Raw genomic sequence first — 27,983 nt, 5'->3', positions numbered from 1 at the left:
ATCCAATGTCGTATTATATTGGTGGGATTATGCTAGGAGAAACTGATAAGGGCTAGGGATCCTGGAGTGTTAGTAGATAGGAAGTTGAAGTTCAGGGGCCATGTAGCAAAGATTGCAAATACGACTCAAAAGATAATTGCAATGCTGAAATGAACGTTCACATGTAAAGATAAGGATGTCATTTTGCCTCTTTACAAGGCTTTGATAAGACCTTACTTGGACTATTGTGTGCAGGTCTGGTTTCCTGGATTTTGTTGTGATTCTGATATATTGGAGAGAGAGAGAGGGTGTGTGCAAAGGAGAGTGTTAAAAATGATATCCGGTTTTTGGAATACTGATTATTATTAAGACAAATTGAGAATTTGTAGACTGCAGACACTAACAAACAGGAGAAAGAGGGGTGATATGATTGAGACTTACAAACTTCTGAAAGGATTATACAGGATTTTAATTGATGGAATTTTTCAATTTTTGGAGTGTAGGGAAAGGACAACAGGGCATCCTCGAAAGCTGAGAATGAATGCTGCTAACAAGGGGGGGGGGGGGGGCTAGATTTTTCTCTCATAGGGTGTTGCGTGATTGGAATGGACTGCCATTGGATGTTGTGAGTGCAAGCAATGTGAATAAATTCAAGAATAAGTATGATAGCTGGTGTGTGTAGTATGTGGCCTCGCTTGATGAGTTCCCTGACTCCCTGGAGATCTTTCTTAATAATAATAATAATAATAGTATGCTTTTTAATTTTGTAGATAGTTTGAATGTAGTCTTAATATTGTATTTTGCAGTGTTCTGTTTTCTTGGATATTCTCCTAATGTAAATGGCTATGGCTTTACTGTATTTTTTTTTTTTTTTTTTTTTTAAATCTTTGGAAACGTCCTTGTGAAGGATTTTGCTACCAGTTTTCTTGATGTAGCCATTCCTTATAAGTGTTTTGCTAATTATTTGCAAGGCAATTTTCAGAGCTGTCATCTGGACAAACTGTTAAGATAGCCATTTGTGAAACTGTTAATGACCCTAAATTTGTGTGTTGAATGGTGATGAGAGTCTGTGTATGTATTTTGTGTTTGTAGGTTTACAGTAGACCACGAGGGAAGACATATGACAAGCAGCCAGAGAAAGATTAGTGTTATTGTTTTCTCCTTCTTAGCTATCAAAAGTGAATTTATGTGTCTGTGTTTGTTCATTAGACTTGGAAAGGTTTTAAAGTTAAATAGCAGTGGGATACAGACTCTTGTCATATTCCTATGATCATCATCATGATCATCATCAAATTCCTGCCATGTACCCTCAAGGGGTGTACAGGATATGACAGTACTACATGAAAAAATTACATCATTACTAACATCCTATCTACAATTTTCCTCCAAATCAGTCTGTTACTTGTCAAGACTCCAACATTATCAGATCTTATATTTCCATCGTCTAAGGCACTTTGTACCATATCAATCCACCTATATCTTGGCCTTCCTCTGGGTCGTTTTCCTGCCAGACTGGCAGAGAACACTTGTTTTGCTAATTTTTCCTCTCCCATTCTATTTAAGTGACCATACCACCTGAGATTAGCTCTGCTAAAGCATTCTTGGATGCTGACAATGTCAAGTTCTTTCCTAATATCCTCATTTTTAATATAATATTGCCATTGATGCCATCTGTTCACGCCTCTAATCTTTCTCAGGACTCTCATATCTGCGGTCTCTAGTCTTTGGTCAAGTGTTTTACTTCTGACCCAGCTCTCAGATCCATAAGTTAAAACTGGTTTGAACACTGTCTTGTATACAGCTAATTCAGTGTTCCGACTAATTTCTCTCTTATTCCATATGAATTTATTCAATTGATTTCCCACCATACCAGCTTTGCTGATTCTGTTGTCTATTTCTATATTTAATTTACCATCTTCAGTAAAAATCGCGCCTAAGTAGCTGAAATGTTTTACTTGTTCCACAGGTTCTCCATTCACAACACAAATGACATTTTCAATGATTCTGCCTATTTTCATTGTCTTTGTCTTTTTACTGCTGACCTTCATACCATATCTATTACAACAGCAATTGAATTTAGTCAGAGAATCTTGCAGACTTGTAGCGGATTTATTTAGAAGTATAATATCATCCGCATAAAGCAAAGAGCTGACAATAACATCTCCAATTTTTATATCAGGTTTAATATCACTTTCCTTCATAATGTGATCCATATAGATAATGAATAACAGAGGGGATAATGTACATCCTTGTCTCACACCAGATTTAACATTAAACCATCTACCTGTACTTCCTTCAATTCTAACTGCTGACTTACAACTCAAATAAAGACTAAGTATTGCTTGATGTAATGCCCCATTGACACCATATAACTGCAGCGTATTGAATAGCTTCTCTCTTGGCACCTTGTCATATGCCTTTTCCAAATCGACAAAACTTAAATACAAATCTTTGTTATATTCCCATGCTTTCTCGACTATTTGTCGTAAAGTGAAGATCTGATCCTGACAGCCTCTATTTGGCCTGAATCCAGCTTGTTCTTCACCAAGCTTTTCTTCCACAATTCTTCTCAACCGTTTCTCAAGTATACTTGCATAGATCTTGCCAGGAACACTCAGTAGGGAAATACCTCTGTAATTCTCACATTCAGTTTTATTTCCCTTTTTATATATGGGTACTATGAGAGCTCTACTCCAATCATCGGGAATTCGTCCCTCTGTCCAGGCTTTCTGAACTATGCAGTTCAGCCACTGTAAGACTTTTTATACCACCATACTTCAGCATTTCTGGTCGAATATCATCTACTCCTGCTGCCTTTCCACATTTCAAGCCTTTGATGGCTTTTTCTACTTCAAGTATGGATATGTATTCCTGACTGCATGCCTGGTCAGTGTTTTTTATCACTGTGCTGTCATCACTGCTTGTTTCATTTAGCAGTTTTTCAAAGTAATTACTCCATACTTCAAGGATATCTTTTTCTCCTATTTTCATGTCACCTTTATCATCTCTAACTCCTTTTACAGCACTCTTTCCTCCATTCCTAAGCTTCTTCAACAACCTCCAGAATATTTTGCCACCTTCTTGATAATTATTTTCTATATTCTTGCCAAAGTCCTCCCATGACATTTGTTTAGCTAGTTTTATACATTGTTTAGCTTTCTTACATTTGTCTCTGTATTCTGTAAGAGTAAAAGCTGACTTATTTGCCAGGAACTTTTGATATGCTTTCTTCTTTTCCTGCACTGCCTCTTTAACTTCCTGTGTCCACAAGGGAGTTCTGATTTTTTTATCCTTGCACACAAACTCACTACATGCCTCTCTGGCAGAATCAATCAATGTTTTCTTCAGGGTTTGCCACTGAATCTCCAAGGTTTGATTCCTGTTCTCAAACTCTTTCATTTTCTTTTCAATAATCTTTCTGTATTTTAGTCTACAGTTCATATCTGAGAGCTGCTCAACTTTTATTCGCTTTAAAACTTTCTTACATGTTATTCTTTTCAATATGAAATTCAATTTTATCCTGCTCAAGACTAAATAGTGATCACTTCCAATTTCAAATCCTCTATACACTCTGGTGTCCTGCACGAGGGGGAAAACATCACTATCAACAATAACATAGTCAATGAGACTTTTCTTATTCCTAGCCTCTTCTCTCTATGTGAATTTGTGCACATTTTTATGTTGGAACATGGTGTTAGTAATAACCAGTCCATGTCCTGAGCAGAAATCCAACAAATATTTGCCATTATTATTAGCTTTGCTCTTTTCCCCGAATTTTTCCCAAAATATTTTTGTATGTCTCACAATCATTTCCTACTCTGCTATTTAGATCCCCAACAAGGACCAACTTTTCCTTTTTCATTGTGTCAGTTGCTTTTTCTCAAGCGTCAAAAAATTCCTCCACTTCTACCTTAGTAGAACCTTCTGTGGGACCATAGGCACAAATAAGTCATTGTCCAGTTCCCCATTCTCATATTTGCCCACATTACTCTACTTGAGACTGACTGCCATTCAAGAAGATTAGCCTCGTATTTTGTGTTGAATACTATGGCTACTCCTTCTTTTCCTTGATTGTCATTGCCTGAATATAACATTTTGTATTTATTGCTCAGAAAGATCTCACCAGTTTTGGTCTTTTTTGTTTCAGTCACTCCTATTATGTCGATCTGGTACTTATCTAATTCCTCAGCTCACTCCATTTCTTTGCTATTCAGGCTTCTTACGTTGATAGTACAGATCTTTAACTCTAGTGATGTTGAGTTGGGGTTTGTTTTCAGATTTGTTCCAGTAGCTGACTTTTCGCTGTTCGCCCTGGTTCCCTGGCGAAAACAACAGGGGCCTTGTTTAACCGGGCGATGCCTCAGCCGGCATGAAATTTTGTCATGTTGTACCATCATTTTTTTTATTTTATTTTGGTTTAACCAATAAGAATACAATTTGGTCTGCTAAATCCCAAATTGCCAGCCCATCCTCGTTCGTTCAGTATCAAAGTAGATACCCAACAGGGTGCACCACGAGAAGGTGAGGATTGGACATTATGTCAGAAGCCCTAGTCGGTTCTCTGCATTCTTTTAAAGGCTATGTGGAGGTCTCCTCTCAGTTATACAGCTTTGACCCTTAAGCACCCCTATTCCTATGATTTCTCAACTATTTGTCTTAAATGAAAATCTGATCCTGCAGCCATTATTTGACCTGAGTCTAGCTTGTTCTCCAAGTTTCCTTTTCCCAATTTTTCTTAGCTTCTTCTGGAGTATGCCTGCATGAATCTTATCTAGAATACTTAGTTGGGAAATTCCAGAGTAAACTGCATTCATCTTGAATATTTTCTACTTTTGTCACAGTTTGTTTCATTTAACAGTCTTTAAAAGTAATAATTCCAGATATGCAGAATATCTTTAGTTTGAGTTTTCATGTCACCTTTATCATCCCTTATTCTTTTCACAGTACTCTTTCCTCCATTTCTAGGTTTTTTTTCCAATAGCATTCAGAATATTTTACCACCTTCCTGGTATTTATCTTCTAATTCATACCAAAATGTATTCCCATGATGTTGTTAAGCTTGATTGATGTTGTTGTAGGGCCTTAGAAGATAATGTAACATCTGACATCAGAGAGTTAACAGAAAGTCCATGAATTCATTATGAGTGACCCACTCTATTCACACTTTACCATTTATTTCAAGATTTTATCCACCTCCAGCCTGCAAAATTACTTTATTAACTAACATGGCCTAACATCTATACTTGCATTCTCTCTCTTTACATCCTCTTAGATGTAGAAATCTTAGAGCTGAAATTCTTCCCTTTGAATAACTGTTCTGAGAGAAATCCTGAAATTCATTCAGAAATCCATCATGGGAAAGGTTGTTCAAGAGGGCAGAGGTGAGGTAGATGGAATAAATGAAGAATAGGAGAAGCAGGTTCAATGAGTTTGCATTTGTACTGTAAAGGGATGTCAGACAGATGGCACCTCTATCATCTCTAATTCCTTTTACAGTATTATTTTCTTCATTTCTAATCTTTTTACAACAGAACATTTTGTTACCTTTCTGATATAAAAATCTTCCTGATTTTTTGCCACCTTCCTAATATTTATTTTCCATGTTCTTACCATAGTCTTCCCATGACAAGTTTAGCTAGTTTTACACAGTGCTTCACTTTCTTACTCTTTTCTCTGCATTCTCTAAGAGCACAAGCTGACTTATTTGCTTGCCAGGAACTTTGGATATGTTTTCTTCTTCTTATCCTTGACTGCCTCTTTAACTTCCTCAGTCCATCATGGAGTTCCTCTAATTTTTCCATCTTTATAGGCAGCCTCACCACATGCCTCTTTGGCTGAATCAATCAATGTTTTCTTCAGAGTTTACTATTGGATCTCAAAGTTTGGTTCTTGTTTTCAAACCTCATTTTTTAATGATGTTTGTGTATTTGAGTCTACAGTTCACCTCTGAAAGCTGCTCAATTTTGATTCATTTTAAAACTTTCTTACATACTGTTCTTTTCAATATGAAATTCAATTTTATCCTGCTCGAAACTAAATAATGATCACTTCCTTGGAAATTCCAGGGAAAACATCACTATCAACTACAACATAGTCAATGAGACTTTCTTTTTTTAATTTCTTATATCTTCTCTCCATGTGAATTTGTGCATATTTTCATGCTGGAACATAGTATTAGTAATAACTAGTCCATGTCCTGAACAGTATATATATATATTTTTTTCTTCTTGACTTTTTTTTTTAATACATATATATATATATATATATATATATATATATTGAGCCCATATACAACAGGCTGGTTAATCAACCTACAGTACATTAGTACTTTGTATGGGTAGTGGGTTTGGAAAGTAGTAACTTGTTTATATTTGATTTAAAAGCCTATATGTTGAATTTCATGGGAAACACATAAAGGAGAGGACTGTTCCACAATATAGCAGTAGTAAGGATGAAGGAGGAGGAAAAGAAACTTGTTCTGTGAGTTTCAAGGTATACTGTGCCGCCCAACATCAAAGGGTACTGTGATGTTGGGCAGATGCTGCACGTGTTCCCACAGACTTAGTACTGAGTGGGAGAATTATTTCATGCAGTTTCATATGAACATTTGCCAGGGAAATATTTTCAGAATACATATACTGCAGAAACCAAATGCCTGTGCAAAAGTGGAAGAAGTGAGTTGGTACAAGTTGGGTTATTAATCAATCTAACTGCTCTTTCCTCTGTATTTAGTCATTTCGATGAAGCTCTTAGGTACCCCACTCCAAATGTTAGAGCAGTATTCAATAGCTGGGTGGATTTATGATTTGTTTGAGGTTATATATAACTTATATGAACAACACTTATGATAGTTGAGACTCACTACTGTTTGATCAAAATGCAATTATCCCGTGCAGAAATAGTTTTTTATTACATAAAGGAAATATAGGCCTGTGCAGCTTAGTGGAAATGGCACTTGCAACCTATGCACTAGGCTGCACACTCAAGTTCAAGTCTAGTCACAGACTGGAGGAAGTTATTCTAAGTCTTTCTTTGACCAGTTCCTGAGTTAGTCTATCTCTGGTACAGGCAAGTGGATTTTTTCTCGTGGAAACTTGGGTTTTTTGCCCTGTAAACTGATGAAAATCAACCACAGAACCCACATTATTTCAGACAAAAACATATCTTGTTAGAGCTAGGTACCAAGAGATGGCAGCACTTGTTTGCCTGTCTCTTTATTGGTTGCTGCTTATAATTAGTGATAGTCTTGGGCCAGCTATCTCTGACTGGCTACTGGTGGAGATTGAACTCAGCACTCAGTCACCAAAAGCTAGACAGGGTTAAAAGGCCTCACCTCTCCCTATAAGGGAATAAAAGGCATTAGCTGATTTTAGCTGAAAAGCAAATTTTAAAAAAATGTTTTTTAATCATGAATACTTACTTAACCACATTAAGTAATGTGTAAAAACTGTATAAAATTCTATAACATTTAGCACATGCATATTTTTGTATTAATCGAATAATATTACCACAACATACCTGAATTGTGACCTGGCAACCATAAGCCGGTCTTTGATTTAAAACAGAAGGTTTAACTAAAGGAACTTCCACAGGAGAAATAAGTTTTGATGACATTAAATCACCACGACACTGTAAAAGTTGCTGAATCAAATTCATTCTATCAAAACCCAGAAATTCAAACAGCTGTAAGGAATAAAATTTTCCATATAGTAACAAATAAACAAATATTCAGTATAAAATTTGCCATATAAAAATATAAATAGCAAAAGTAATTCATTTATTTATTGTCCATCTTTTATACCATGAAAGTAATAAAGATTTTTTTAAATTTTTAATAACTTCCATTTCATTAAACTTCGTGGAGAGACTGAACAGGAGACAAGAGAAATAATGAATTTGTTGGAAGTACGATATTTTGTTAGACTACAAATTAACAAATGCAAAACAGACTGAAGGAATGAAAGACAGCATAAATGAAAGAAATGGAAATGGAAAGAAAGCTAGTGAGACTGAATGTGAGGTAACGAGACTATGGGAGTGACAGAGTGAAATTGTCGGAACACAAGATTTCATGAAACAGTTATTCAAAATTAAAAATTAAATGAGGAATATGCAGAGTGATATTAGATGTTTAGTGGAAACAAATGAAAGAATACAAAAGAACAGAATAAAAAAAAGGGATAAAAGAGGTGATGAGTGATTTGAGAACAGCAGTGTATGGAGATTCCACTGTTAGAGGATTGGTTAATGAGAGAGTCCATTAGATCTGCTATCCATAAGAATGAGCAAGAAAATTCAATGCTTTGCACATGAAGAAGAAACAAGCAAGAGAATTAGTAGTGGTTATGGGTACAAATCATTTAAGTGGCCATAAGGTGAAAGTAAGAGTGAATATCAGGAGGTTACCGAGGAGAGTGAAAGATAACAGTATAGTGGGAAAGGTTGTCTGTGTGTTGCCAAGGTATGCGAGATGGAGAGCCACAATCATGAATGGTATGTAGGAAGTTTTTTCCCACTTGGTTAGACTATAATAAATTTAGTTTAATCCTTTATCCAAGTGTAAGCAAACAAAGTTTGCACTCGAAGCATCTTCAGGACCGAGGCAACTCATGGTACAGGTGGACCAAGCTCTCATCACTGCTTGTCTTAGTATCTCCCATAATGCAAAGCACATCTCCTTGCAGACATGTATAATGCTATGCATTAAGGGAAGGGCCACTACCCAGACCAGTTTCGACTTTTATTGAGGTCTCGTCAGTGGGAGCCAGACCCAGAGGTGGTGATACCAAAGTGGAAGCAATGGAGAAGTCATATTTACCTATACCAGTTGCCAAAAGGTGTCTCACCTTATTATTAAATTACTCTGGATTTAAAGAAAGATGTTGGAAGTTTTTTTCGCACTTGGTTAGACTATAATAAGGTGAGACACCTTTTGGCAACTTGTATAGGTAAAGATGACTTCTCGATTGCTTCCCCCTTGGTATCACCACCTCTGGGTCTGGCTCCCACTGATGAGACCTCAATAAAAGTCAAAACCAGTCTGGGTAGTGGCCCTTCCCTTAATGCATAGCATTATACATGTCCACAAGGAAGCTGTGCTTTGCATTATGGGAGATACTAAGACAAGGAGTGATGAGAACTTGGTCCACCTTTACCACGAGTTGCCTCAGTCCTGAAGATACTTCAGGCACAAACTTTGTGTCTGAAGTAACTTCAGGCACAAAGGAAGCATTTCCTCCTTGGTATCACCACCTCTGGTTCTGGCTTCCACTGACAAGACCTCAATAATGGTCAAAACTGGTCTGGGTAGTGGCCCTTCCCTTAATGCATAGAATTATACATGTCCACAAAGAGATGTGCTCTGCATTATGGAAGATACTAAGACAAGGAGTGATGAGAGCTTGGTCCACCTTTACCACGAGTTGCCTCAGTCCTGAAGATACTTCAGGCACAAACTTTGTTTGCTTACACTTGGATAAAGGATTAAACTAAATTTATTACATGAATGGTATGCTAGCAGGGCTGTGTGAGAAGGGAGTGCAGTTTGTGGATTTATGGCATGTATTTGAGAGAGGAATTATACTGACGTTATGGATGGCATTTGAATAGCTTTGGAGTGAACTGGAGAAAATATTGCTAGATGGAAGTGCAGTGTGTGATGCAAGCAACAGATCAGAAGTAAGAGATAAAGTGAAAGATCAGGAGAGTGGTACTGAAGAGACAGAAGTGCTTGGCAATGGAAACAGTAGCAGTGTGAGAAATGAAGAGAGAACAGGAATGGAAGAGGAACAGGGAAACGTGGGAGGGGAGCCTGGGGGGGACAGGGAGACATGGCAGAGGGAGAGTGAATGTGAAAGCAGTAGTGAATATATGTATGGGAATGATCAGCATAGAAATGGAATAGATCGGAATGTGAGTGGGGAAGTTGAAAATGCACAGATATATGTGGGAAGAGATGATAAAGGTAAGTGGGCAAGGGAAGGTGTAGTAGGAAAATCACAACCAACAAGTGGCTTGGATAGGTTATAGACCTAAAAGTGAACTGCTGCGTTTATTTACAAATGGCAGGATTATCAGAAATAAGGGAGATGAAATGGTTTCACTGATTGAGTTTATTCACCCTAAAACTGCTGGAATAATGAAACATGGTTGAATGAAGATGATATCCTAATGGGAATAGAAATGGAAAGGTACAGCGTTTTACATAAGGATAAAAACGACAAGAAGGGGAAGGGGGAGGAGAGTGCTACTGATCATAGCAGGAGAATTATGTTCACATAGGGTACACATGAAACATGGAAACAGTGACAATGGTTATGAGGTTGTGTGAGGTGGACAGGAAGATATATTTAGATGGATGTTACTATAGGCAAGAGAATGTGGAGGGTAGTGAAGAAGAAATGTATAAACAACTTGGGTTAGTGAACAAAGGAAAGGTGATTATTATGGGCAATGTGGATTGGAATGAAGGAATAGCATTTGGCAATAAGTAGGTAGCATGTAAAGGAGGACCCATGAGGACTGAGAGTTTCGGATCAGATCATTTCGTCAGAGGATGTAATTGTGAGTTTGGGGTTTTGCATTTTCCTCCAGTTGGTGAGTGAGATCATGAAGTGATCACCTGACTGTAGCTAGCCATATGGAGTCTTTTGTGAGGAAAGGATATATGTGGAAGTACAAGGCTGCTGACTATGACAAGCTCAGGAGACAGCTTGGAGCTGTAGCATGGAATGACCAGTTGAGCGGTAAGGAAATAAATGATGCTTGGAAACTGCCAAAGAAATACATAACTTTATCAATATGTGAATATATTTTGAAGGTCAAAAAGCTAATAAAGCAAGTGTAACATGGATGAATGAGAGGATTAAGCATGAAATCTGGAAGAAGGCACTTTGGAGGCAGTACAAGATGAATAATGATAATAATCAGTTACATGAAGAGTATAAAGAGAAGGCCAGGAGAGTGATTCAGTAAGGACAAGAGTGCAGTATGAACAGAAATTGGCAAATCGGGAAAAACCCTAGAGAGTTTTTAGATATGTGGAAAGTAGAAAGAAGAATAATTATGGTAAGATGATGTTAATGGATGAAAATGGTAGAATGGTAACTGTGGCAGAAGACATTGTGGAGGTATTCAGTGATCAATTTATAAGGGTGTTTCATCCTCATCATAGTGAAATCACGAGAAACTCAAGTATAATGGACATGGCTTAATTGTGAAAGAATGGCTTAACTGTGAGTGAGCAGGAGGTATATGAAGAAATAAATAAACTTGATGTCAATAAGGGAATAGGATTTGATGACATATCACCACACATCTTAAGGGAATGTTCCAGGGAATTGGCACTAGCATTGGCATGCATGTTTTTAATAAGTCTTACAACAGCATAGGTTCCAAGAAAGTAGAAAGAAGGTAAAATTGTTCCACTGCATAAAGGTGATCATAAGGCTGTGGCCAATGTCGTAACTAGTCACGTGCAACAGATGCAGAGGCATAGGGCCTAGGACGAAAGGGAGCCTGAAATGGGATATCAAAAAAATAATCGGTATTATATTTTCATTTTCAAATTTTGCTGCCATGGGGGCCAATTCCGTAACATTTTTGGTTAAAGGTAAAAATTAACTGATCTATTTTTATCGTTACCCCCCCCCCCCAAAAAAAAAAAAAAAAATCTTGCACAGGACCCATGAAAAGTTAATTACAGCACTGAGTGCTACAAATTATAGGCCAATCTGTATATCTGGAGTTGTCGTGAAAGTACTAGAGAGATTGGTGAGAACTAGGATAGAGAAATGGGTTGATAACAGCAGTATTCTCTGTGGTTGTTGTCATGAATTTGTTAAAGGGAGATCATGTTTTACTAACTTATGTACTACAACAAGGTGACAAATATCTTGGACAAGGGAGATGCATATACAGTAATATACCCAGAATTTGCAAAAGCTTTTGATAGACTGTCACACAAACTGTTAAATAAATTGAAATGGATGAGACTGGACAACAGACTTCTGAGTTGATTGGTGACTGGCTGTGAAATAGGTATCAAAAAGTTGTATATGGGGGTGTGCAGTATCCTGAAAGAGGAAAGTCAGTAGTGTACTGCTGGGGTCAGTTTTGGGACCATTGTTGTTCAATTTGTATATTAATGATATTGGGATGGATTTAACTGGTGACATGCAGCTGTTTGCAAATGATGCAAAATTGGGGAGAGCAATGCAGATGTTACGGCCTTACAGGAGGACCTGAATAGACTGAATGAATGGGCAGGTAAGTGAAACTATACAAGGTGACAACTATCTTGGACAAGGGAGATGCATATACAGTAGCATACCTAGATTTTGCAAAAGCTTTTGATAGATTGCCACACAAGCTGTTAAATAAATTGATATGGTGAGACTGGATAACAGACTTCTGAGTTGATTGGTGACTGGCTGTGAAATAGGTATCAAAAAGTTGTATATGGGGGTGTGCAGTATCCTGAAAGAGAAAAGTCACTAGTGGTGTACTGCTGGGGTCAGTTTTGGGACCGTTGTTGTTCAATTTGTATATTAATGATATTGGGATGGATTTAACTGGTGACATGCAGCTGTTTGCAAACAGGCCTTACAGGAGGACCTGAATAGACTGCATGAATAGACAGGTAAGTGAAACTATCAGTTGAATGCTGCAAAGTGTAAGGTTTTGAAATTTGGTAAGCAACAATGAGAAATACAAATACAAAGTGGGGAAATGAGAGATTTGGGAGTGGTGGTGAACAAGGACCTGAAATTCAGGGGCCACATGCTCGAATTGTGAAGATGCCACATTGGATAATGGCAATGATGCAGAGGACCCTGACATACAGAAATAAAGAGGTTATGATGTCACTGTATAAGGTCTTGATCAGGTCTCATATGGATTATTGTGCACAGATTTGGTCACCATTTAAATTAATTACTGAAATTTGCAATGAAGGCAAAAATGATTATAAAAACTCTAACTATACTAGCAATATTGAATCAAAAGTTAGTAATTGTTAGTTTATAGTGAAAGATCCTGTTCTGATACTTGCAGAATTACAGAGTGATATAACTTATTATACAGGAATTTTTTAATTGTATATTTACATATATTTTTGTTTATGTTGAATATTCTTTTTAATTATTATTTATTACACTGAATCTTTTTCTTTGTGACAAGGATATATTAGAAAAGATCCCAGTAGTCTTTGGAATGTGGAGTATGAAGATAGATTGGGAGAATGTAAATTGCAATGCCTCATGAATAGGAGGGGGGGGGTATGATTGAAACATTTAAGTTAGTCCAGGGTTGTTATCAGGTTGACATGGAAGAGATTTTTCATATAGTGGAAGAGGGGGGGGGGGGGTAGAACAAGAGGCCACTGCTCCTAACTCCTGTGTGCTCACACACAGGAGTTAGGAGCAAGTTCTTTGCATGGAGAGTAGTTAGTGAGTGGAATGCATTGTCTGTGTGTGTGTTGTGAATGTAGACACAGTGAATCAATTTACGGCACGGTTCGATAAGCATTGTGTGCGATAATGTGTACCTCTCACAATGAGTCTCTGACGTCATGGAGGTCAGATGTTAATAATAAACCTGCTGTGGTAATACATGCCAACAATAATCAGATTTTTCATGTTGCTTCATTATGATAGTTTTGATTTTTATCCTTGATGACATTTATTTCAAATTTCATATGAAGCTACAAAGAAAAAGATTCAGTATAATAAATAATAATTAAAAAGAATATTCAACATAAACAAAAATATATGTAAATATATACAATTAAAAAATTCCAGTCTAATAAGTTATATCACTGTAATTCTATGAGCATCAGAACAGGACCTTTCACTATAAACTAACAATTACTAACTTTTGATTCAATATTGCAAGTATAGTTAGGGTTTTTATAATCATTTTAGCCTTCAGTGCAAATTTCAGTAATTAATTTAAATGACAAAGCCATATTTTTGATTATCGATAGTAAAAAGCTCAAGAGAAAAATTGTACTGTTCTTTCAAGACTCTCACAAATAATTTTAATTATTATGATAATTACACTGAATCAAACAGAAGTTTTTTCCTAATTACTTTCATATGTTAATTCATGATGGGTTTTTTCCCCCTTTTGGTGTTTATATGAAATATTTCATGATAAAATAGCAAGATAAAACAGCTAAAAATGTCATCTAACTGTTGTATAATTATTTTCACTTTTTTTTTATCACTGTCATCACAGTACCTATCGTACCTCTCCATAAATTCATTCACTGTCAGGACATTCACAACTAACTCTGGCAATAAACTCCCCTCACTCACAACTCTCCAAGCAAAAAATCTAGTCTAAACACCCTCACTAACCACACTCTTACACAACTTCCAGTGACCTGCAGTTCTCACCCCATTCATCATATATTGAAAAATTTCCTTTGTGGCAGTCTTACAGAACCCCTTTAATAACTTATGTTTCTATTATGTATCCTCTTTTCTGCCTATCAACTAAACTTTGCAACCCACACACCTTCAACCTATCCTCATAGTGAGCATTCCACAGACCTGTCACCAGCTTAGTCACTAATCTCTGAATCCTCTTCACCACCTCCTAATCCCAAAGAAACATGGGTGTGACCAAATCTGTACACATTAGTCAAGATGCAGCAAATCATAGCCTTAGAAAAAGGAACAATAACCTCCCTATCTTTACTTGTTAGTATATTTTTCAACATCCAAGTAATCCTTTGAGTTATTTCACAACTTCTGTCCACCATAACCCCCAAGTCCCTAGTCTCATCAATATCCTGCAATCCAGTACCATCAATGTGATATACAGTATATAACCTTTTCAACCCAAAGTGTATAACATTATATTAAAAATGCCAATAACTTATATTCTTGTTCAACCCTACATTTTGCAGCATTAAATTGACAATATTATCCTTCACCCACAATGCCAATTTATTTAAATCATGCTGCAATATATCTAAATCACTTTTATTAATTATTTCCTTCCCCAGTTAACCTAAGTTAAAAAATTAACCTATATAATTAATATACAAATTAAAGAGCAGTGGCCCTTTACACAGAACCCTGAGATGCACCACTAGTCATCCTAATTCAACTAAATTAAGAGGGATCATAAATTGTCAATTTTATTATTTTGTAATAAAAAATATATATAAAAAAAATAAAATAATAAATAAATTACAACTCTCTGCCATCTTCAACAGTTAAAGTGAATTAGCAATTTTAGAAAACAATTCTGTCATAATAAAATGGACTGAATATTAAAATGCTGAATTTTAAACCAAACTATTTTTAAACAATAATGCAAGCAACTAATTAAAATATAATAATACCAGGATTATGGAATATTAGTTATTTCTTGAAAGAAATCACAATTTGCTTGTTCAATGACTTTTAAATAATTAGTGGCATTGTTGTTTGTTTTTGTCCTGTTATTGTAGTGCCTGAATTTAATTTCAGAAGGGAATATATATTCTTAACAGTGAAAGAATGTTAGCTAAACTGTTTCTAATAGGAATATGCTGAAGTGGGATTTAGCTGAAGCACTGAATACCAAATATGCAGTTTGAAATTTGGCTAAAAGCATCAAATAGTCAGTTGAAGCATACTAAATTAAATTTTATAAACAAATGTTTCTAACAAAAAAAAAAATAATAACAACAATACCCTCATTAAAAATTGATACAATTTTTAATGTGTATATTTTTTTGTTAGAAACATCTGTTTATAAAATTTAATTCACAATGTTCAGATTTTCACTTTACGATAGATACTTGAGAAATCATGGGAATATAACAAAGATTTGTATTTAAGTTTTATAGATCTGGAAAAGGCATATGACTATGGTGCCAAGAGAGAAGCTATTCGAAATGCTACAGTTATATGGTGTCAATAGGGTATTATATCAAGCAATACTTAGTCTTTATTTGAGTTGTAAGTCAGCAGTTAGAATTGAAGGAAGTACAGGAAGGTGGTTTAATGTTAAATCTGGTGTGAGACAAGGATGCACATTATCCCCTCTGTTATTCATTATCTACATGGATCACATTATAAAGGAAAGTGGTATTAAACCTGATATCAAAATTGGAGAAGTTAATCTCAGCTCTTTGCTTTATGTGGATGATGTTATACTTCTAAATAAATCCGCTACAAGTCTGCAAGATTCCCTGCCTAAAGTGAATAACTGTTGTAACAGATATAGCATGAAGGACAGCATTAAAAAGACAAAGACAATGAAAATAGGCAGAAATATTGAAAATATCAACTGCATTGTAAATGGAGAACCTATAGAACAAGTAAAACATTTCAGTTACTTAGGCACGATTTTTAGTGAAGATGGTAAATTAAATATGGAAATAGACAATAGAATCAACAAAGCTGGTATGGTAGGAAGTCAACTGAATAAATTTATATGGAATAAGAGAGAAATTAGCCAAAACACTAAATTACCTGTATACAAGACAGTATCGAAGCCAATTTTAACTTATGGATCTGAGAGCTGGTCTCTAGTCTTTAGTCAAGTAAAACACTTGACCAAAGACTAGAGACTACAGATATGAGAGGCCTGAGAAAGATTAGGGGCATGAATAGATGGCATCAATGACAATATCATATTGAAAACGAGGATATTAGGAAAGAACTTGACATTGTCAGCATCCAGGAATGCATTAGCAGAGCTAATCTCAGGTGGTATGGTCACTTAAACAGAATGGGTGAGGAAAGATTAGCAAAACAAGTGTTCTCTGCCAGGTTGGCAGGAAAAAGACCCAGATGAAGACCAAGATATAAGTGGATTGATACAGTAAAAAGTGCCTTAGAAGATAGAAATATAAGATCTGACAATGTTAGAGTTAGTTCCTCCAGACTGATTTGGAGGAAAATTGTAGATAGTAATGATGTAATTTTTCATGTAGTACTATCATATCCTGCACACCCCCTTGAGGGTATATATCAGGAATTTGATGATGATAATGATGAATTATGCTTCAGCCAAATATTCAGCACTTTGGTTAAATTGCAAAATGAAGAAAGATTAAAAAATGTGTAATAATATTTCACCTAATCATGTGAACACATAAAAATAAATAAATATATATGTATAGAAACTTTGAAAGTTTCAAAAACTCACCAGAGAGTTTTATGAGAATACCATCTTTGGTATAGTAGTTGCCTTAGCTTGCACTACTTAAAAGACATGCATATTGTCAAGATGTCCATATACTCACCTTTTATTAGTTCTTCCGATTATGGTTTCACTGACCTGACCGCTGTTTTGAACTGTTGGTTCTCATCAGAGATTTGGCAGAAACCTTAAAATGACAAGAATCCCTTATTCAATACTAAAGCAATTCTGTTTCTGAAAATTTTATTTTTCATAACTGAAGTCAGTGCTTAAAGGGTAATTATCACAGAAGAGCCTAAATGTATTCATTTCAGCATTGTAAAATAAACAGGTCATATTTCATGCACTATTTAAGAAACTTGAAAGTTTTTTTTTAAACAGTGCATGCTACAACTCCGATGCCAAGAACCGAATTCTTATAAGTTCTCTCTTCTGAATTCAAAACTCTCAAACTTTCTATATTATATATGAGCTACTAAATAAGAATGTTCATTAATATCTCCTATTTTTGTTTATTTTGCTTTGCCAAAATGAAGACATTTAAGTTTCTCTTTGATAGAAAGGGAAAATAAAATTTTGCTTTCCTTAAATATAATAACTGTTGAATTTTAAGTAGATAGCTGAGATGCATCAATTTGAAATAAGTGAGATATAATAGAGGATATTATGGATCCATCCATATTTTATAACCTAATGTAGAAAAACTTAAAACTTTTGAAAATTTACCAGAGAATTTGTAAGAATATTGCCTTCTCATAAGCTTTCCAGTAAATTTTCGAAAGTAGGAAAATTTTTCTACATTTCTTACTTTCGCTTGTTTCCACATTCTACTATAAAATGTAGATGAATCTGTAATACTGTCTATTATAATAACCAAATAAAACAAATATAAGCTTCTCAGCTCTGATGTTTCAGGCTAGTGAAACTTAATGCATCAATAAAAAGTGAATATACAGGTTGTGAGTAGAGTTCATGTTGTTTAAATAGTGCAACCAAGGCAACTCCAATTCCAGTCTTATTTCTCATAAGCTCACTGGTAAATATTTGAAACTTCGCTTTCTTTCTTTTTTTCTTTATAACCAAATGTTGAAATTTCATTTCAACATTTGGCTATAAAATATACATGAGCAATAATACCCTTCGTTTCAATATAATAAAACTATCATTTCATAGAGAACATTGTTTTTTTAAAAAAAAAAACAATACAGCATAAAAATCAACAAAATACTGCATTTGTTTCTTCAACAAAAATATTAATAAAACTTATTTTGAATTGTGAAATATGAAGAATAATTATGGATTTAATAATCAAAATGATTTTGCAATAAATTATGATGTAGTAAAAGGAATTTTTCAGCATTTTTTGGAGTAGCATACATCTGGTTTCTTCATAAATATTTTGGACTTCTGAAAAAAACTCTTTCAAGAAATAAGCTCACTAGAGCCAAAAGAAATTTTCTGAGAAATTGTACTGTGGAATAGGTTTACTGATTAGCCATGGAAATCTTTCTATTTGAATGGTTGCAGAAGATAAAGGAAGGCTTTTCCCAATTGGTTGCATTCTACTGATTTGGCTGAAGTCAAATATCTGAAAAACATGCCAAAGCAAAATCAAATATTCAGCTCATCCCTAGTTTTTAAGTTCCTCTACTTGGCTTGCTTTTTTTTTTTAATATGAAATATATTTTAGGAAATATCATTCATTTTTTATCTGTAGACGAAAAGGAAAAAAAGTCAAGGAAGTACTGGTCAAAAATCTGTTGTGCAACATAACCTATAGCAGCATCTGGGCATATTATCTTCTGCTCCTTTACATCCCACTCACACTGAACTTCTAAGCATGTCTAAATTGCAAGTATAACATAAAAATCAACCATATTTCAAATCTGACTGAAACTGGATGAATTATCTGAACTACAGAGGTGTTTGAAAGTTTCCTTTCTTTTAAGCTTACACGGTGATCCAAATACATTTTTGAAAATTATGGAGACAACTACCGTGTTTGAATAGAAACTTCAGTTTAATATAACTAAAATCTACATTCGACGTTTCGACCTTTATGTCAAGGTCATCTTCTGGAGCATACAACTATACACAGACAACAAGCTACACTACAATCAAACTGGTTTGTTAAAGTTACTGACCAACCGCTACAACAATTGTTGGCCTGACCTCTGGTGAAAAAAAAAAAAAAAAATTTATACACCAGCTGGAGTCCTATTATTAGTGTTATCTGTTGGTTGCAGAAATATATTGGGCGCAACAACAACAAGGCCAACAATTGTTGTAGCGGTTGGTTAGTAACTAACAAACCAGTTTGATTGTAGTGTAGCTTGTTGTCTGTGTATAGTTGTATGCTCCAGAAGACGACCTTGACATAAAGGTCGAAACGTCGAATGTAGATTTTAGTTATATTAAACTAAAGTTTTTATTCAAACACAGTAGTTGTCTCCATAATTTTCAAAAATGTGTTTGAAAGCTTATTTTGAAGAGCCATAATAAATGTCTTGGGGCAATTTTAATTCCCATGATAGAACTTTTGGTGTCTAAATTATGCAAAATAACACCAAATGATGTAAAATTGTATGATATGTTGTCAATCCAAAAGCTTTAATTTTGAGGCCATAACAATGTTATGGCCTCAAAATTAAACTCAGACTTAGGGCAGATTAGAGATCTCCCAATATTTAACTGAATTTAATGCTTCAAATCTGCCAAGTTGTATCCTATTGAATAGAAGTGATGGACCAATTATATTCGGCTTAGAAATGAAGTTACAGAAGAGATGAATTATGGTCTTTATAATTCTTGTAATAAGCATTTTTTAAATGATAAGCAACATTATCATTTAAAAAAAAATAAAGCTACAGATGTATTATTCATTATGATTAATGAGTAAGTGTTATGACTATTAATTTTAAGAGAGAGCTAATATCAGTAAATATGGTATAAAAAAAAAATCAATATTCATATTACTTAAAAAGACTTACTTCATTTTGCAGTTCATCATTAGATTTCTCTGAATGCAGCAGTTGCATGAGAGAATTTACAATATCATCCAGTGGAACTTCAAGCAGATCACTTCCATAGGCTTGTTTAACTTCATTTTTCAACCATTCACGATCATACTTCTTGTGTTGAGAAGAGCTCATTAATGTATCAGAAGCTTCAACATTTTCTTTTTTGTCACTTTCTTGATACTGTAAACTAAAGTTAATATCCTTATCGTCAGCATAATCATCAATTCCGATTAATAAATCACTCTCTGTTAATGGCTGTAATTCGACAAACTTTATCTTTAGCCCAAATTCTTCACTTTCATATATATCATCATCTTTAACAAACTTTTTTTCTTTCAGCATCTGTTGCATATCACTAGATAATAAGCCAATAATTCTATTCACTAAATTGCAAGCTTTAGTAGCCAACGGCATGTGTATAGGCCCAAACATCCTGCGCAGTTTTTGTATTTGTTCACAACTTACCATTGTACAGTCCTGAAACACTTCTAGAAGATAAACAGCTGCACCTTCAATCACAGCAGATGATGATTCTGATCCAGCTGAAATTTAAAAAATAAAAAAGGAATAATTACAGTAAGAAAATTGAGACTAATTCAAATATTTGCTTCCAATTAAGTATTGTAATTAATATGAATATAGAGGATCTTCACAATTAAAGTATCGCACTTAGATCTAACTGGAGCACCTTCTATATGTATATTGTCCAGAGCCTAAAAAGAAAATGCAGTGATAAAATTGGTGCTCTTATTGATATACTAAACATACCAGCCATACAAGTGGATATAAAATGACATGGGAGAAGATCTCAGTATAACATCTCTCTCATTACGATATCACACACACACACACACACACACACACACTAGTGAATTTAATTTGTATTTGATGTAATTCAGATAGCAATGTTTTTTGACATTTATCAATTTAGAAAAACATTTGCAATGAGCTGTAAATAGCAGTCATGTGTCAGGTTTGCCAATGGATAGTATCTCTCTCTCTCTCTCTCTGTTCTCCAGCAGGATATGGGCTTGAATACAACTGTAGCTAGAAGTTACGGAAAAGTTGTCAAATTATTTAACCCTTGGCTCACTAATGATACTAATTTACTACAGGTTTATAACCATTTGTGAATAGATAAGGGAAAAAACAACATCCAAGGTGCAAATGATTTTTATTCACAGCTACTACTTAACTGAAACCCGTTGCCATTAAATTACTTACATAAAAAAAAACATCTTTTATTCATAAAATTTTCATCTAGTGTATTGCTTTGTTCCAGTATGAAAACTGGAACAAAGCATAAGCATGTATCACAGAAAGATTAACAATGCAGACTTGAAATAATGAATTTTAGTAAAGTAGTAATGTAATTATAAGCTTGTTAATAATTATTAATTATTACTAATTAATAATAATTTATTAGTAAGCAATTATTAGCCAGCCTGGTTGGCCGAGTGGTTTGCATACCAGCTCTCCAACCAAGGCTGCAGGTTCAAATCCTGCCATGGGTATGGATGTTTGTGATTATCTTTAGGTGGGAGATGAATTTCATTGCCCAGTGACCACCACCCTGCTTAGGAGGCCTGAAGTGGCTTGGAAAACAGCTCCATGTTTAGTCTCTAGAGCAGAGTTTTCGGACTATCTGAAAAAATAAAATAAAAATACAAAAAATATACAAAAGTGATAAAAATAGAAAAAAAATCCTTAGCCCATCCATGGCACAAAATTTACTATAGGTTTGCAAATAACTTTTCATGGGTGGGATCAACATAAAAAAAAAGTGAAGTCCTAATAATTTATAATAATAAAAAAAATTCACTCAAGGATACAATTCACATTGCACTTTACAGTCCATATTATAATTTTTAATATGGATGATGTTCAGTCTGACCATTATCTATTAGTGCTGATTAACAACTTCTCATCTAAGGCCATACTGCTCCATTAAAACTCGGGAATTTTTAATCCATCTGTGATATACAATAACTGTGCTTTTGTTCTGTGCTGAAGATGCTTATAATGCACAATGTGAAAATTTTAGGAACAGCAGGCTTTTCACGTGAGTAATCAATTATTATTATTATTATTCATTAATGATTTTTACTGCTCAACAAGAGAGATCATTGTTCTGCTTACTGAAAGGATGAAGTGACTGGTCTAAAAAATATATCTGGTTTCTAAGGGCAGAGTTGTTGAATTATCTAATCCTTGGCCCACCAATGATACTTATGTGCTACAGGTTTCTAACCATTCATGGACTGGGAAGGGAAAACCATCCAACAGATTATAAAGAAATTTGGAGAAATGAAGTGTCTTGGCATATTGCCTAGATCAGGGCAGAAATCTAATGAACAAGTATGTGGAGTTTTGCACAGCAATTGCTAAAGGGCAGCATTAATGTAACAGCAACTTGATGTCTTCTTTCCAGAGCATGTAAGACACCAGTAGATAATACTGAATATAATACAATATTAAATTCACAGCTTAAACTATGTAATGCAAAGAATAGAAAGCCTTCATATTCACATTTCTAGCAGACATGGAGGTGAACAAAGAGGAATATCCTTAGGGGAGACTTTTGTTAGAAAGGAAATGTTACATGTGAACAACTCAGCTACCACACTTGAACATGAGAAAACTTTCTAGCATGTTCCAGTATCTCTGATCTATAAGTTAAGCAGAATGTCTTAAAAGTAAACTGGTTCAATGAGGAAGGAAGTAGCAAAGTCACATATAGCTAGCTGCCTTTTGAAAGAATAATGGAATTTCTGTGCCATGGAAATGTTCTAATAGATAAATATGACAGTTGAACACATTGGAATTTTTTTTTTTTTATTAAACAGTAAAATATATATATTTGAAAAACAAGAAACTATTTATATTTCACAAAATACATATTAAAAAGGATAAAAACTATATAACAGAAAACTATTAAATAAGAAAGGAAGGAAGGACACTACAGTTCTAAGTGGCAGTGGCATCTCAGATATATAAGAAAATTCATATTTTCTTCAGTCCAGAGGGCTGAAGGGTAGGAGGGCACCCTTTGGGAGGGGGGGGTTGAATCTGCAGTGAATTGGACCACAGAGAATAGTGTCTTATTCTGTGTAGTGCTGACATTCAAGAAACAGTTTTCTATGTAAGTTCTGCTTAAGGTGTTTCTCACACTCTATAACAGATGGGTGATGGTTTTCTTGTCTGTTTATTAAGTTGCAGATGAGTTTTAGCACCAATGAAGAAGTTATACAGTATATATCCTACATGTTTTTGGTCTGTATGGAGTATGTGTTCCCAGGATGTTGCAGAAGAGACAAACATTGGATTCTCTTAGTAGAAAGTAGGAGCTTTAATGAGTGAGTAAGATGTACCACAATCTTCACTGTATGTCTGCATCTAGTCTGATACTCCTTGCTTTGTAGGAACCCTCATTGAAAGTTGAGTGGCCTGTGTAGGTATGCAGACATGAATGTGAATGCATATACAAAGGGTGAGGTCGGGTGTGCTGACACAAAGCAGTGGTATATTTTCTTGAAGTCTGTGAGCAGATGTGGTAAAGAGAATTCAGATGACACAAGCTGAAATGTTGGTTGGTAGTTGGATTCTGGAAGGCCCTTATAATGGCTGTTTGCAAATATTTGTATTTCATTTTTGTTTTGGGGATTTTCATTGGTATATTACTGAATATTTTCTGGATTAGGAGATTTATGTTTCTTATTCCTGCCAAGTTCCATATAGAAAACAGAAAAGGTGGGCTGGTTTTTGGACTCACATTTCTGTTTGAAAACAGAGGCTCTGTGGACATAACTAACCAAGATGATCCAGTCACTGCATGGATAAGCTTCTGTACTTTTAGGTTGTAAAGCATTTCAATAGAATAAAGATAGTTTGAGAGGTAATGGGGCACCATGCATTCAGAGGACTATAAATAGCGTGAATCCTCTGATGGATTCATGCTATTTATTTATGCATTCATCTGCTTCATTCATGTAGCAATTTTTAGTTGACAAGTAAAGAAATCAGAAGAGATTTCAATTAATTCAACAGTTTTATTTACATAATGCCAAGTCTATGGCATGTTTCATGTTGAACAGCTTTTGTATTTTTACCTTACTTATTGCAACTAGTCAAGCCAGTCATTACAAATGACTATTTTTTTGTTGATTATCACTGATGGAATATGACCAATAATAGGAGAGGATACTCAATCATTTTATCTCTGGAAATCACTTTGTCATACTATGAAGTAGGCTTATGAAGAAGAATTATGATATAATGGAAAGTGAATGCATAATCTTAAAATAGATGTGCAAGTGGACAGTGGCGATTGATTTATTTCATAACCATTGATGGAACATGCAGGATATGAAAATGGAAAGCTGAGAAAGAATTATTACACATTTCGTTTTAATTTTCTTAAATAGATAGAATTTCTTTATTGTCGTCCTAAGATTGCTATCTAAAAGTGTTCTGATTGTTTTTTTTTTGCTTGCCACTGCTTTATGAGTGATTGGTAACATACATATAGTATCAGTCACTCATGAAAAAGCTGTTGAAAATATGTCTATACATTCACAGGAGGTGCTATCCCACCCTTTGTGAAGTGAAAAAATTTTCAAACATTTTTCCCACCTTCCAGTACTTTGGGACTTGCTCTGTTTCAAGTCTTATGTTAAACAAGTATGCCAAAGTTGCCATTAATTAGCTACAGCATTCCTTTAAGACACATTCCAATCTATTATCAAGTCCTACTGCCTTATTAACATCAAGTTTACTTAATTCCTCATATACCTCCTGTTCATTCACTATCAGTCCCTCCTTCACCATACCCCCTACACTCCAGCTTCTCATGATAAGGTATTTGCAAGAATGAAATATACTGACAAGCTACTCATTGAATACTGTAACTAGATCCCATGCATCAGCTCATCAACTAACATCGTCCTCTCAGTCATATTTTCTTAAACTTGCCACATAACAAAAGAAATCACTAGGATTTTTATTAGCTTGGTTGGCTAATTTCTTCTCATACTGCTTTACTGAGTCACCTTCACCTGTCTTTGCACACTTCATGCAACTGATCGTTACCAACATTCATCTTGTGTTATCCCCACAGTGACTTCTACCAGATGTCACGCTTAATCTCTTCATTCATCAATTTTGCTCCTACCTTGTTTAGCCTTTTCATCTTTGGAATACACTCAGACATTGCTGCTGTTAAATATCTCTTGATTAATGCCCAAGCAACATCTGCCTCCTTCCCACTCAATTCCTCTTTCCATGTTATAGCTCCCAGTTTTCTCCTAAGTTTTTCATAATCACCAAGCTTGTAGTTCCAGATACACGAGGTGCTATCAAAAAGAAATTGGACTAGGCTAATAAATCTTTACAACTTAGCCAATTTAAATTTGGACTTAAGCGCCCACGGACCCCCCCCCCCCGAGCAATCCCACTTTCATCATGCTCCAAATGCTTCCTGGAAGTTTTTTTGTTGAAGCGCATCAAGCACCGCTTGTGATTCATCTTGAATCTCCTTAATGGTGTCAAACTGCTGCCCCTTCAGCTTCAATTTCATTTTTGGAAACAAAAAGAAGTGACAAGGGGCTAAATCTGGCAAGTAAGGAAGATATGGGATGATCGTGTTGGCTGCAAAAATTCTCACACTGTTAAGATGCTGTGGGAGGGAGTATTGTTGTCATTGTGAAGGAGCAAGTTGTGGCTTCACCACAGTTCCAGTCTTTTATGACGAACGTTTTCTCTCAACTGCCTTAAAATGTTGCAGTAAAATTCTGCACTGACCATCTGACTAGGTGGGACACAATCCCCTTAATGTCAAAAAAGATGATCAACATGCTCTTGGTCGCACTCCTAAGTTGCCTTGCTTCTTTGGTCTTGGGGAATGTGGACTCTTCCACTGTGACGATTGCTGTTTTGTCTCTGGGTTGTAGATGTAAACCCAAGTCTCATCCCGTGTGATGATCATTGAGATGAAGGCTGGGTCATCAACAGCCTTTTGACGAAGATCTTGACAGACTTCTGGTTAGAAGGAACGAACTTGGCAATGACATGATGCATGTTTAAATTTCTTGTTATGATCACTTGAGCTGCTCCATATGAAATCCCAGCTCTGTCAGCAACTTCCTGGATTGTGATATGTCGACCTACATGGATGATCTGTCGAATTTTGACATTTTCGTGGGTTGTGCTGGTGGATGGTCACCCCGGCTTCTGACTGTCCTCTAAGGTGGTTCTGCTCTTCTTAAAATGCAAGTGCCACTCAAAACACTGAGTTCAGCTCATGGCTTCATTTTCATATGCCTTACGAAGTAATTCAAGAGTCTCTGCAGCAGATTTTCCCAGTTTTACACAAAATTTTACATTTGCTCTTTGTTCTAATTTCGTGTTCATGGCAGAATCGCAGAATGGCACAAACACATGACAAGAATATCACACGTTACATGAGTTCCAGTGCACAGAACTCAACGCCACGTGGCAGGCTCACTCAACAATGTCTATGCTACTGATACCTGGCAGTGTGAGACTATAACTCAATCTGTTGCCAAGTATCAGGCACAGTCCGGTTTCTTTTTGATAGCACCTCATATGCCTTCTTTATAAAAGTTCTCATATCACTGGCCACCCATACAATCCAGGTGATCACTTCATGATTACTCTTACCAACCGCGGGGAAGTTTAGACACTCCATTCACAATCACATCCTCTTATGATATAACCTGATCAGATATAGCCCAAGACTGTTGTCCCTTAAGAAATCAAAAATTCGTTATCTTTATTACCTGACAATGTCTATTCATTCCAATGCCTATTGCCCTAATTGAAATCACCCATAATGATCACCTTTTGCTTGCTCACTAAGCCAAGTTGTCTATACATTTCTTTGTCTCCACCCTCCATATTCCCTGGCCTGCAGTAACACCCTACCAAATATCTCATTCTATCAACCTCCACTTCACACGATACTACTTCAAAACTACTGCCACTTTTTCCCTTCATATCTCAATCTTGTGCTGACATAATTCCCCTTCCATCATCAGCAACACTTCCCTTTTCTTGCCTTTCATATCTTCATGAAAAACATCATATCCCTCCATTTCTATTCCTGCCAAGATGTCATTCAACCATGTTTCACTTATTTTGACTATTTTTGGGCACATAAACTCAATCAATATAACAATTTCATCTCCTTTATTTGATACTCCTGGCATTCATAAATAAGCACGACAATTCATTTCTTGATCTATAACCAGTCCTACTCATGCTGCCTGTCCCCCATCTGTGACTTTTCCTCACTTTCTATCCAATATACCTCCCTAATTCAACCCCTCCCAAGTATTCTAGGCTGTTCCATTTCTATGCTACCATCCACACACATGCATTCATTACTGCTTTCAGAATTCATTCTCCCTGACCTCCTTGGCCCACCCTGTTTCCTTATCCAACTTGCATTTTGTTCTCACATTCTCCTCTCCAGTCACAACCGCATCAGTTATTATACCTGGTCCAACTCTACTGCTCATTTACATCATCTGATTTCCATTGATACCTTGTTTGCATCACTCATTATATTATATTCCCGCAGCAACCTTTCCAACAGTTCCATTCGTCCCCCCACTCTACTCAATAATCTTCTGATATCCATCCTAACATTCTCCCAATGCCCAACTAAATCATTCATTCCAACCACAACCACTAACTCTCTCAGATGCTTACTTCTCCTATCCAGCACCTCAATCAATCAATATTCTCCCTCCTTGGTTTCTAAACAGACCTTGCACAACCCCTATCTTTTATGATAGAATTTCCACATAATGCTATTCT

At 35.5% G+C, this 27,983-nt stretch overlaps 1 protein-coding gene across 4 annotated transcripts in view; it reads right to left on the bottom strand.

Moving 5' to 3' along the window:
• obe (activating signal cointegrator 1 complex subunit obelus) overlaps positions 1 to 27,983 on the bottom strand; it is a 596,544-nt gene that overhangs the window by 525,626 nt on the left and 42,935 nt on the right. For 3 of the 4 annotated variants that reach the window (XM_090409638.1, XM_090409636.1, XM_090409637.1), the window contains exons 4-5: positions 20,115 to 20,686; positions 7,498 to 7,662 (exon numbers count right to left, since the gene is read on the bottom strand). In XM_090409638.1, coding sequence (XP_090265764.1) covers positions 7,498 to 7,662; positions 20,115 to 20,686 — 737 coding nt within the window. Of the gene's footprint in view, positions 1 to 7,497; positions 7,663 to 17,227; positions 17,262 to 20,114; positions 20,687 to 27,983 lie in introns of those variants that run through there. The other variant, XM_090409639.1, reaches the window with a different exon arrangement.

Source organism: Typopeltis vanoorti, chromosome 19 (genome assembly GCF_054136105.1).
Source record: "Typopeltis vanoorti isolate ZY-2024b chromosome 19, IOZ_Tvanoo_1.0, whole genome shotgun sequence".
NCBI classification, from domain to species: Eukaryota; Metazoa; Arthropoda; class Arachnida; order Uropygi; family Thelyphonidae; genus Typopeltis; species Typopeltis vanoorti.
The sequence above is the reverse complement of the archived record's forward strand: the minus strand, read 5'-3'. Positions and strand labels throughout refer to the sequence as shown.